Source organism: Cervus canadensis, chromosome 32 (assembly GCF_019320065.1).
Source record: "Cervus canadensis isolate Bull #8, Minnesota chromosome 32, ASM1932006v1, whole genome shotgun sequence".
In the NCBI taxonomy this organism is placed as follows: Eukaryota; Metazoa; Chordata; class Mammalia; order Artiodactyla; family Cervidae; genus Cervus; species Cervus canadensis.
In genome coordinates this window covers 20,515,356-20,527,813 of record NC_057417.1, presented here as the reverse complement: position 1 = coordinate 20,527,813, position 12,458 = coordinate 20,515,356, and the positions used below count along the sequence as shown (strand labels likewise).

The window sequence follows — 12,458 nt, the reverse complement described above, 5'->3', positions numbered from 1 at the left end:
AGAGAGCACATTTGTGAAAGGGCAGCAGGAGAGAAGTAAAAGCGGGCTTTTATGTTAGATCTTGGCGCGTATTGCATTTTATGGTTTACAAAGGACTGTCTTGTCCATCAACTCAATTCACCCTCATAAATGCGTATGGAAGGAAGCATCTGCTTGGAGAGGACAGATTTTCAGGAAGAGGCAGTTAGGACTGAATCTTTTCAATATTTATTTATTTGGCTGCATTGGGTCTAGTTGTGGCACACAAGCTCAGTAGTTGTAGGGTGCAGGTTTAGTTGCCCTGTGGTATGTAGGATCTTTGTTCCCAGGCCAGGGATTAAACCTGCATCCTCTCCATTGGAAGGTGGATTCTTAACCAATGGACCACCAGGGAAGTTCCAGGACTGAATCTGTTGCCCCAAACAAGTGGTGTCTCCACCTCAGCACCCCTCAGCTGCCCTGCACTTCCTATTTTTGAAGGAGAAGGACCCAACAGCCCCTGCGATATGTTGGATCTTTGTTCCCTTCTTGGGCCTCCCTGGGAGAGCCCTATGGCTTAGGCTTTGCCACTTTAGGCTCAGTTGGGAAGGCCTCATTACATTTTTTTTTAATGGCTTTATTTCATTTAATCTTTTGCTCTATGGCATGTAGGATCTTTATTCCCTGAGCAGGGATCAAACCTGTGCCCCTTGCATAGGAAGCGCAGAGTCTTAACCACTGGACCACCAGGGAAGTCCCTCATCACATTTTTGAACTGAAAGAGATCTTACGCTTTCCATCCTTTTGCAGTTGGGGACACAGACTGGGAAAGACTGAGCAACCTGCCCAAGATCTCACACAGGGTGAGAGACACTAGGATTCTTGGTTTCCTTCTGTCTTTACCACACCACTCCTGAGTTCCTTGCCAGCGTCTCAGCCAGAGTTCTGGAGGCATCTCCCAGATAGGAACAGAGCAACCCAGTGTGAGTGAAGCCCAGGTACAGGATGAGTGACAAAGCCAACAAGGCAAGGGAAAAACCAGCGTGAGAGGAGAGTTCCAGGGCCAACAAAATCAAAGTTTGCATCGTCACTCTCTAGGATCTCCATCACCAGCAAAGGGGGACCAGAACAGGAACATCTGGGGTCAGTAGCCAGAGGGAATTGTGCTTGTCTATATTCCCAAGCTCTGCACAGAATCCCTCCTCCATCACCCTGTGACTCCATTATTCATCTACCACTCACTTCTTTGGTCAGAGTCCAGCGTTGCCCAGGTGATGGAAGCAGCCAGCCATGGACAGACAGACTTTCCTGCCACTGGTCAGGACAACCTTTCACCTCAAGTAGGATTAGCAAGGGCTTATGTCCTCGGTTGCCTTCTGACAGCTCAGCCCTGTGTCTGGCCTAACTTAGGAAGAAACCAGATTTGTCAACCTAAAGGAACTTCTGAAGGAAGAGGTTGAAAATTTTGGGGAAAGACACTGTTTAGGTAAACTGATGAACTGACTTGATTCCAACCTAACTGGCTCCACCAAGACCTCTCTTAGCCTTAAGTTCACTTGGAGAATTTGCCAACTGTCACAAGGGAGATGTGGGAGTGAGGAGAGACACCTTGGCAGTAGCATCTACCTTTTAATACCCTAAAGAAGCCATCCTTCTGCCCTTCAGCACTGCCTGAGGAACACACAGCCTGCAATACCAGTTCTCAGCTCAGCCTCAAAGCCAGATCTAGACCCTGCCCTGAGCTTGCAAATTAAAAGTATTGTAATTACTACTTTCTGTTGAGTACTTTGAAGTTTTCAAGACTTGCTTAGGGCCCCCAAACCAAATCCAACTCCTCTGCTTCCTGCCCTCCTGACCCAACTTTCCTCCACTTAATTTTTGAGTGTCATGGACCACCTAAAGCCTCAGTCTTGCCCCCTTCTTAGCTCCTCACTCCTTGGTATGGATTCTTCCCTGCCAAAGATAGGGCTCCTTTTTAATTATTGGCTACACTGGGTCTTCGCTGCTGTGCATAGGCTTTCTCTAGTTGCAGCAAGTGGGGGCTACTCTCTAGCTGTGGTATATGGGCTTCTCATTTCAGTAGTTTCTCTTGTTGCAGACCATGGGCCCTAGAGCATGCAGGCTCAGTAGTTGTGGCTCACAGGCTTAGTTGCATCCGAGGCACGTGGATCCTTCCCAGACCAGGGATTGAACCTAGTCTTCTGAATTGGCAGGCAGAGTCTTAACCACTGGACCACCAGGGATCTACCACAGATCTTTGAGGCTCAGTCCGCAGAGCAAGTTAAGCCAGGAAGAGGGTTTTTCTAGGGTTTCTTTGATGCATCAGGAGAAATGCTTGTCTGTACCAGTGAAAACCTGAGCCCTATCCACATGGCCTATCCCTAATGTGTCCAAGCCATGTAAAGGGTATTGATTTGAGTTCCAAAGACCCCCTAAGTCCAGGCGGGGTGGTGGTGGGGGGGGCTGATATATGTTTATGTGTATCTTTCTAGGAACAGTATGTGCAAAGACATTTATGATTCAGAGGCTAAAATCTGCCCCAGACCAGTATTTTTCAAAGTAAGGCCTTTCTGCTGCAGAATTACATGCAGTATCTTTTCAGAAAGCAGCTGTCTCCCTGGGCTCTGTCCCTAGTCTGTTGAATCAGTATTTCCAGGAATGGAATCTTATGCCTGCTAAAGTTTGAGAGGACGACTGCTCTGAACAGAAAAACTTATTTTTCTGGCTGCTCTTAGCTTTACAAGTGTGGGGGTTGGTCTCGGGGTGTGTTCTAAATGTGTCAGGCCAGCCGATGACCTTGCCATAGACACAGACTCCCATTTCCTTTGTTCTTCCCAAAAGGGCCTGTGCCATGACTGGTCTTTTCCTGGGTACCTTAAATCTTGAATATACCAGGGCATCGCTTGTAGCATCTGACAGAAGGACTTTTACTTATTTTTTTTAAGGTTTTTTTTTTCTTTTTTTTTTGACTATTATTTATATTTGGCTGCACTGGGGCTTTGTTGCTATGCAGAGACTTTCTCTAGTTGCAGCAAGTGGGGGCTACTCTTCGTTGTGGTGTGCAGGCTTCTCATTGCTTCTCGTTGCAGAACATGGGCTCTAGGGCACCTGGGCTGCAGTAGTTGTGGCACACAGATTTAGTTGCTCCTCAGCACATGATCTTCCTGGACCAGGGCTCGAACCCATGCCCCCGGCATTGGCAGGGAGATTCCTAACCACTGCACCACCAGGGAAGCCCCAGAAGGCCTTTCAGAGGGTTTGTCCGTTGCATGCGGGGAGGAAGCAGATCACAGAGGAGCCCCTCTCACACCGAGATCCTACCTTGAATGTGGGCCAAGCCACCATAAACCGAGGCTGCCCACTGAATGGCTCTGCCCCGGTGCTGCTGCACACCACGGGATGATTCTGTGGATAAAGTGGTTGCCCAACTCAGGACACACACACTCAGGGTCAAGTTGGAACCCTCATCAGAGGCTTCCCTGTGCTACTAGCCTGTCAATGCTATGGATGGGTGGCAGGCAGAGGCTGGCTGCCTCTCGAAGGCCCACTGATGAGAGAGGACAGGTGCTGGAGGAGGTTGCCTGGCAGTCGGTCATGTGCTAACGAGACTGAATTTCCATGTGGAAATACTGGTGCCAGAGCTGACTGAAGCCCTGGCCCCACTCCTGCTACTCATGGGGCTTGAGGCCTGTGCTATGAAGAGTGCAGGCAGGAGACGTCAGAGCTGGGGCTGGAGGGCTCACTATACACTTTGCAGGGGATGGCTGCTCTCTGGTGTGAATTTCCTGGCAGGTAAGAAGGTTGGAGGTCAGAGAGAAGTGTCTCATGAAGGTCCTTTGTGTACTTCGGCAATGATCAGAAGGTGCCCCAGGTCCCACTCTTCCCATAATCACTGCACTTGTAGGCTCTTCTGCCTGCGGACCCTCTAGTGCTGGGTGAGCCGTTCTCCACAAAGGTTTTTGGACAGACATCGGGATGGGAGAGAGGTATGGAGCTGGAAGCTGATCCCTTTTGGAGGGCAGAAAAGGACTTCTGCTTTATTAGTAGGAAGGTGTCTGTCTGTGATTGTTTGTAAGCCTCTACTGAGAACTGAGATTGCTTCTCTCCAGCCTTTGCCCATTTGCAATTCTCCAAATTCTCCTTCTCATCTCTTTTTGGGAGAATGGAAGATGTCATCTTTCCTCCCAACCAGTTTCCTTCCTTCCTTTGTCTGAGTAGGCAACAGGAGAACAATCTATGGTTCTTGCATCATTCATAAAGGGAGAATTTGGTTCATTAGTTGTCAAGAACAATAGTTTTAGCAGCAAGGGTAGAAACAGGTTAAGAATTGGATTCTATTCAGTTGTCTTTCCAGGGTCACTTTTCCTTTGATTCAAAGCTGCACCTATGTTTCTCAGGTTCCCTTTCTCTAGAAGCCTCTATCCAAGTCAGATAGGTCAGACAGGAGTGGAAAATTCTTAACTGCCTTAAAGGCCAGATGGTTCTCTATCCACTTCCCCTCCTGAATTCTATTACCCTCACCTGAAGGAATTCTCATAGGCTTCTTGCCTCCCTGTGAGAAAATCCAGGAACCAGGGACTAAGGCTCCAAAGGACTGAGTTAAACTCAGGCTTCGGAGCAGGTGGAGGGGAGAAGCAGGGTAACCGAAATGGAAGCAACCTTCTTTCTGCAGCAGGATTTCCTACCCCCTCCCCCGCCAACAACCTCCTCTGCCCCGGAATGGCCCCTTTGGGAACCTGGAACCTGTGAGAAAAAGAGAACTCCTGGGAAGGCGAGAGAGGGGAGCCAAGGGAGTCTGTCCTCAGACCCCTGTCTTTCATTCTTCAGAAAGATAAAATCTAATGAAAGGTAAATGAGGGCGGGAAAAGCCCTGAAAGTACAGGTCAGAGAAGACGAGAGACGCCAGGACCTCCCTCGCACTCCTCCCGGGGGCACTTCTGGAGCACGGAGGGGGCGGAACCGGCCTGCGAACCCTGCAACCAATCAGAAAGGGGCTTTGCGTTCCCTGGCGACCCTTAGCGCTCAGCAGTTGGTGTGGTGGGAAGAGGCGGGATGGTGAGAGCACGAGCTCCACCAACCAATCGCGGAGCTCCCTGGGGAGGAGGGGCGGTGCCTCTGGAAACTGGAGGCGGGGCTGTTGCCTTGGCAACGATCCTAGCCCTCCTAGAGCGGGGGAAGGGTGGAGATTAGGAGAAGCAGCGAGGTGCGGGGGGGGTCGACCAGAAGTGAGGGTGGGAGCGCCCGTATGGGGGAGTGGAGTTCAAAGAGGGGTGTCCCGGACTCAGGAGCCTCGATGAGCCTAAGTCGGGGGTGAGGGTAGGGGGCAGGTCTGTCCAGGTTCCCGAGGCGCGGCCAGAACTGACCCCAAGGCCCGGGAGGGGAGGGGAGCTAGACACCGCCCCCGCTGGCGCCGGGAAGCGTCGCTCCTTCTCGCTGACCTTGGTCTCGCTTGTTGCCTCGCCCTTGGCCACAGGCGCTGACGGACGCAGGGCACAGGAGACGGACACATAGGCCCTCGGGCGGACGGAGACCTACGACATAGGCACATAAACTGTCTCAGCCTCTCCCGCGGGCTCCAAGGCGCCCAGTCTTCCCCCTACCTCGACGCTGGGGCCATCCTGCCCAGGGTTAATGCCAACGAGTTTCCACCTCCAGCCGCTCCTAGAGAGGCCGCGAAGCTAGCCGGCGGGGGAAACTGGCCGCGGACGGACACTTCCTGTGCGGAGGGGAGGGGGTCGGCCAGCCGCAGCCCAGCCGGGGGCTGGGAGGCCAGACGACGGGGTCTCGGGTGGGGAGCGGTATCCGGGGGCAGCAAGGCAAGTCGTGAAGCCCCTCACCTCCGAGGCCACGACGCTTGGGGGCCTGCGAGGACCCCAGGGCAAGCTGAGACCTTGTGGGTGGGGGCGGGGCCGCGGGTAGGGGAGGGGCCCGGCGGGCCGGAGAGGCCCAGGGTCAAGACGTCCGGCCTCAGGGGCCGGGGCTGGACAGCCGGGTCCCCTGGCCGGCGCTGAGCGGGCGGGCGGCGAGGGCTCGGGTCTTGGGGCACTCAGACCGAGTCGCAGGATCGTCCACCATCGCCCCCGCCGCCGCACTGGGAGCCGGCGGGGATGGAACGGGAGGCGTCGCCGTGGGGCCTCGAGCCCCGAGATATGCAAAGTCCTGATGAAATGGGGAGCCCTGAAGGGTCCCTCAAAGGTGAGGGAGGGAGCGCCCCTCCGAGGAGTGTGCCTGGGAGCGGGAGAGGGGCTGTAGTGGGTGGGAGGGGAAGAAAGCCGGGGGCTTGGACACCTGGGACTTGGAGGAGGCGGGGTCGGGACCCGGTGGCCTGGGTTTGCTGAGGGGGAGGTGGGAATTTCAGCACTTGCCCAAGGGCCAGCGACCCTGATTGAGGAGGAGGGAAAGGTTTGTGGCAATTAATGGTGGGACCCAGTAACGTTCCAGGTCCCACACAATCTGGGTTTTTTGTAATTCTCTGATCCTGCAGGCAACATGAGTGAGAATGAGGAAGAGGAAATTTCTCAGCAAGAAGGCACTGGGGACTATGAGGTCGAAGAGATATCTTTTGGGCTTGAACCCCAGAGCCCTGGTTTTGGGCCACAAAGCCCAGAGTTTGAACCCCAAAGCCCCAGGTTTGAGCCTGAAAGCCCAGGTTTTGAGTCCCGAAGCCCTGGGTTTGTGCCCCCAAGCCCTGAATTTGCACCCAGAAGCCCTGAATCAGATTCTCAGAGCCCCGATTTTGAACCTCAGAGCCCTAGGTATGAGCCCCAAAGCCCTGGGTATGAACCCAAGAGCCCTGGATATGAACCCCGGAGCCCTGGGTATGAACCCAAGAGTCCTGGGTATGAACCCCGGAGCCCTGGATGTGAATCTCAGAGTCCCAGGTATGAATCCCAGAGCCCAGGGTATGAACCCCAGAATCCGGAGTTCAAAACCCAAAGCCCTGAATTTGAAGCTGAAAGTTCCAAATTCCAGGAAGGTGCAGAAATGCTTCTGAATCCTGAAGAAAAGAATCCCTTGAGCATCCCCTTGGGAGTCCACCCCTTGGACGCCTTCACCCAGGGGTTTGGGGAACAGCCTGCAGGGGGCATGCCCCTGGGGCCCCCATTTGAGATGCCCACAGGGGCCCTGCTGGCTCCACCCCAGTTTGAGATGCTCCAGAATCCCCTGGGCCTGACAGGGACCCTTCGTGGTCCAGGCCGCCGGGGTGGCCGGGCCAGGGGTGGGCAGGGCCCAAGGCCCAACATCTGTGGCATCTGTGGGAAGAGCTTTGGGCGGGGCTCCACCCTGATCCAGCACCAGCGCATCCACACGGGTGAAAAACCCTATAAATGTGAGGTCTGTAGCAAGGCCTTCTCCCAGAGCTCTGACCTCATCAAACACCAGCGCACCCACACGGGCGAGCGGCCCTACAAGTGTCCCCGTTGCGGCAAGGCCTTCGCTGACAGCTCTTACCTGCTTCGCCACCAGCGCACGCACTCTGGTCAGAAGCCCTACAAGTGCCCGCACTGCGGCAAGGCCTTCGGCGACAGCTCCTACCTCTTGCGGCACCAGCGCACTCACAGCCACGAGCGGCCCTACAGCTGCCCCGAGTGTGGCAAGTGCTACAGCCAGAACTCCTCCCTGCGTAGTCACCAGAGGGTGCACACTGGGCAAAGGCCCTTCAGCTGTGGCATCTGTGGCAAGAGCTTCTCCCAGCGCTCGGCACTTATCCCCCATGCCCGCAGCCATGCCCGCGAGAAGCCCTTTAAGTGCCCCGAGTGCGGCAAGCGCTTTGGCCAGAGCTCGGTGCTCGCCATCCACGCCCGCACCCACCTGCCAGGCCGCACCTACAGCTGTCCCGACTGCGGCAAGACCTTCAATCGCTCCTCCACGCTGATTCAGCACCAGCGCTCGCACACGGGCGAGCGGCCTTACAGGTGCGCCGTGTGTGGCAAGGGCTTCTGCCGCTCCTCCACGCTGCTGCAGCATCACCGGGTCCACAGCGGGGAGCGGCCCTACAAGTGCGATGACTGTGGGAAAGCCTTCTCTCAGAGCTCCGACCTCATCCGCCACCAGCGGACCCATGCGGCCGGCCGGCGCTGACCCGGGGCCCCGTCGGGGTTGGGGAGCTGGTGGGCAGAAAAGAAGCGGACAGGGAGCTAGAGCAACCTTGCGAGAGAATAGTGGAGACCCTGGAGGAGAAAAGAAATTCTAGGAGGTGAGGGGGCCAGGGTGGAGGAAGTGACATGCCCTGGAGAGTTGTGGGAAATGGGCTATGAAGAGGGGTTGGAGGGAGGCCAAGCTGGCAGCCGGAGGCTCTGGGAGAGATCGAGAAAGAGGTCAGTGGAGAGCTGGTCTCAGCAGCAGCATGCCCCTTGGTGGAAGCCTGGCTTGGCAAAGTGCTAGATGGGGGTGGGGGGAGGGGGGGCCGGGTTAATTAGATTGGGTAGCTTAGACTGGTAGCTACTGAGACCCTCATTGAATCAGGAAGGGGTGAGGGGAGGGGGGGCCAAAGTGGGGCCTGGCTTCTGAGCGCAAATCCCTGCCTCTTGTCTTCCTCAGGCTTTGGAGCCCCTGAATTTGAGTTCAATAAAAACCTTTATGTGATAAAAGAGACTTGTCCTTAAATTATGTGTGTGGGTAGTGCCCTGGGCATTGAGAGACTCTAGGTCATAACAGCAGCCAACGAAGCCATAAGGCCTTGTCTGGGAAGTCCTTTTATATTCAGTGTTTCACTGGAATCCTATAATCTGAAGCACAGGAGACGTGACTTGCCCATATCTGCTCAAATTCATGTCCTGTGCTTTGAATCCTGCACAAATGCGAAGGGGGTTCACTGTTGGTGTGAGAAAACTCTCAACTTTGTTCACAAACACAGACGGTCTGTCCTTGGGCCAGAAAACAGACCCTGATTCTCATATCCAGGCCTAGAGCTTGCATTCCAGCATTCCTGGGCTCCCAGCACCCGGCTGGGCCATCCCCTCCCCCTCCCAGATGGCACCTCTAGCCACCCTTCTGTACACACACTGACCGTGTGTCAACTGCAGGGAGTGTCTCCAGTTCCAACCCCACCCACGAGGGAACATACCGGATCCAGTATGAAGGTTAGACAGCTTCAGGCTTTAAGACCTTCCCACCAGGCTGGTCCTTTTTAGGACCACCTTGTTACCACCCCACCTTTCTCCTACTTTGCTTTCGTATCTGAGTCTCAGCCCTCCCAACACTCAACTTCTCAGGAAATGATGGGGAGTTGGTGCCATCAGTCTGGGGGATTCTGGAGTGTAGCCACTCATGACCTTAGTTGAGGAGGCGAGGCTGCACCTTAGGGAATTACCCAGCTGCCGGACACATCTTGAGATGAACACGTGCTGAAGGCTGGGCAGTGCCCTGGGAAGGAGACATTCAGAGCATGTCTGCCTGGCACAACCTGCCCCCAGCAGCTCAGCCTCACAGGCAGGTGGGGAGTCATTGCTCCATGAGGCCTCTAGGGCCCCAGGACCCTGACATCACCCTCGGCCCCACGCCCATCTTCACAGCTGCCTTAGAACTTGTCAAAAGCAAATAACCTCTCTAAGTACATTTCAATCCAACCTCTCATGATCTACAAACTCTGGAAAGGGCCCTAGACACGTAGTTCAGTACAGTTTGGTGTGTTTAGTGGTTTCCAAAGTTTAGATGATTTTGGAGACAGAACATTACTTCGCAAGGGAAATCTCAGTTTCTTAAAGGCCTTTGTAAAATGTATGCATATTTCTGTACAGACACCCTACTACACACAATTTCAGATAGTAAAATCTCCAGTTCTCACATCTAATATGGTTCATAGATGTTGAACAGAACTGCATTTGAATATCTGACCTGATATCCCATTAGCAGACATTTAGTGCAATATTTATTTTAATTATACAATTCAATCTCCTTATTTTGGAGGTGGATTTTTCTTTGGCTCCAAAATGTAGGTGCTTGAAAGCTAGAAGGCCTGGGCACAGTGCCTGTGGTGTTCAACTGCAGCACCACAAAGTAGCCTTGGTTTTTTTGTTTTTGTGTTTTTCTTTTTGGTCACGTTGTTTGTGCTGGATCTTAGTTCCCCAACCAGGAACTGGATCTGTGCCCTTGGCAGTGAAAGTACTGAGTCCTAACCATTGGACTGCCAGGGAATGGCCAGTAGTCTAGGTATTTAAAATCGGTTCAAATGAGGATGCAGATGTAGATGCTCGGCTCCTACCCCTCTCTTCGTGACAGCTCCTGGGGTACCTTCAGTTGCCAGGTGGTGCAGACCAGACCCAGAAAGGACATGTGTGTTCTCCAGAGTCCAGGCGGAAGGGATAATGGAAGATCTAGGTCTCCAGCACCAAGTCTCTTGACTCTTGGTCAACCTGTTGCTTTTTTTTTTATGATGATCATTTTGTTTATTTATTTACTTATGGCTGTACTGGGTGTTGCTGTTTGCATGGGCTTTTCTCTAGCTGCGGTGAGTGGGGCTTCTCTTTGTTGTGGTGCTCAGGTTTCTCACTGTGGTGGCCTCTCTTGTTGAGACATGCGGAATCTTCCTGGACTAGGGATCAAACCGGTGTCCCCTGCATTGGCAGGCATTCTTATCCACTGTGCCACCAGGGAAGTCTCAGCCTGCCGCTTTTACTATGCCCTCCTGCTTCCCCTGTGGCTCAGCTGGTAAAGAATCCTCCTGAAATGTGGGAGACCTGGGTTTGATCTCTGGGTTGGAAAGATCCCATGGAAAAGGGAAAGGCTACTCACTCCAGTTTTCTGGCCTGGAGAATTCCATGGACACAGTCCATAGAGTTGCAAAGAGTTGGACATGACTGAGCGACTTTCACTTCACTTCACCTGCACAACAGACCGGCCACTTCTGTCCACCACCATTAGTGCTTACATGCTAGGAATAGTGCTAAGCAGTTTGCACATGTTACTTAATGCTCAGAGCAGCTGTGAGCTATTATTCCCATTTAGCAGATGAAGAAATGAACCCCAGAGAGGATAAGGAATTTGCTCTACATGATACAACTAGGAAGCTGAAGAGCCTGGTTTCCATCCCTTCCTAAGGATACTAAGGGCTTCCCTGGTGGCTCAATTGGTAAATAATATGTCCACAATGCAGGAGACTCAGATTTGATCCCTTGGTTGGGAAGATTCACTGGAGGCGGAAATAGCAACCCACTCCAGTACTCTTGCCTGGAGAATTCCATGCATAGAGGACCCTGGTGGGCTACAGTCCATGGGGTCGCAAAGAGTTGGACACGACTGAGCAACTAACATTAATAATACTAAGAAGTTATTTACTTTTTTCACTCTCTTTCTCCCACAAGGAACAGTTTTCTAAAAGCTGCTTGACATATGATAACATACATCATAACTTTGATGCCTTGCATGGAATGTGGACTTGGGTGTTCTTATGTTTTTAATTTTTCTCCATTTTAATTTCTAATTGGATAAAACCAATAGATTTGATCCATATACACTTAGGGTCACTGAATCAAACCATTATGGAATGACAGCTTATGGTGAACGACGTCAGATTTGTGATCTCCGAAGATTTAGCTTTGGGATCAGGGACCAGTCTTGATCACTCAAGAGCTTTTGTGTAGCAGAGTTTTATTAAAGTGAAAATCACGACAGAGAAAGCTTCTGACATAGACATCAGAAGGGGGAGGGAGAGTGTCTCCCAGCTAGTCTTATCAAGGCCTTATATACTTTAACAGACCCACTCCCACAACATAAATCTTAAATTAACAAGATTAGAACTAACAGTAGAAAAGTCTTACTAGACCCACTCCCACAATATGCTTTTTAGTCAGAAGGTTCTTAGAAGGAAAAACATGCTCTTGAGCAGGATACATTGTTGTTATATAGTTTAAGATGAGTTGTCTTGTGTAATCATTGACTCTGCTTAAAGAAAACAACATTTTATGTGACTAAGACAAAGCAATGTAGAAAAAAACAAAAAATTTGTCCTTTTCTCCTCCTCCATCTAGTCAAGGCTATGGTTTTTCCAGTAGTCTTGTATGGATGTGAGAGTTGGACTACAAAGAAAGCTGAACGCTGAAGAATTGATGCTTTTGAACTGTGGTGTTGGAGAAGACTCTTGAGAGTCCCTTGGACTGCAAGGACATCCAACCAGTCCATCCTAAAGGAAATCAGTCCTGAATATTCATTGGAAGGGCTGATGTTGAAGCTGAAACTCCAACACTTTGGCCACCTGATGCAAAAAGCTGACTCACTGGAAAAGACCCTGGTGCTAGGAAAGACTGAAGGCGGGAGGAGAAGGGGACAACAGAAGATGAGATGGTTGGATGGCATCACCGACTCAATGGACATCAGTTTGAGTAAACTCTGGGAGTTGGTGATGGACGGGGAGGCTTGGTGTACTGCAGTCCATGGGGTCGCAAAGAGACACAACTGAATGACTAATACTTTCACTTTGGATGAAAACATCCACTTTTTCCCTCATGTCACATCATATTGCCTCCTCAGAGAGACTTTCCCAATCACCTATGTAAAAGGGC

At 52.1% G+C, this 12,458-nt stretch overlaps 1 protein-coding gene across 1 annotated transcript; it reads left to right on the top strand.

Annotated features, from left to right (window-relative positions):
• The first annotated feature begins 5,102 nt into the window (after nucleotides 1-5,102).
• ZNF768 (zinc finger protein 768) lies at nucleotides 5,103-8,549 on the top strand. Its single transcript, XM_043456252.1, has 3 exons — nucleotides 5,103-5,161; nucleotides 5,432-6,153; nucleotides 6,443-8,549. Exons 2-3 carry the CDS (start codon nucleotides 6,066-6,068, stop codon nucleotides 8,038-8,040), a joined length of 1,686 nt encoding a protein of 561 aa, XP_043312187.1. The 5' UTR covers nucleotides 5,103-5,161; nucleotides 5,432-6,065; the 3' UTR covers nucleotides 8,041-8,549.
• Nucleotides 8,550-12,458: the final 3,909 nt, after the last annotated feature.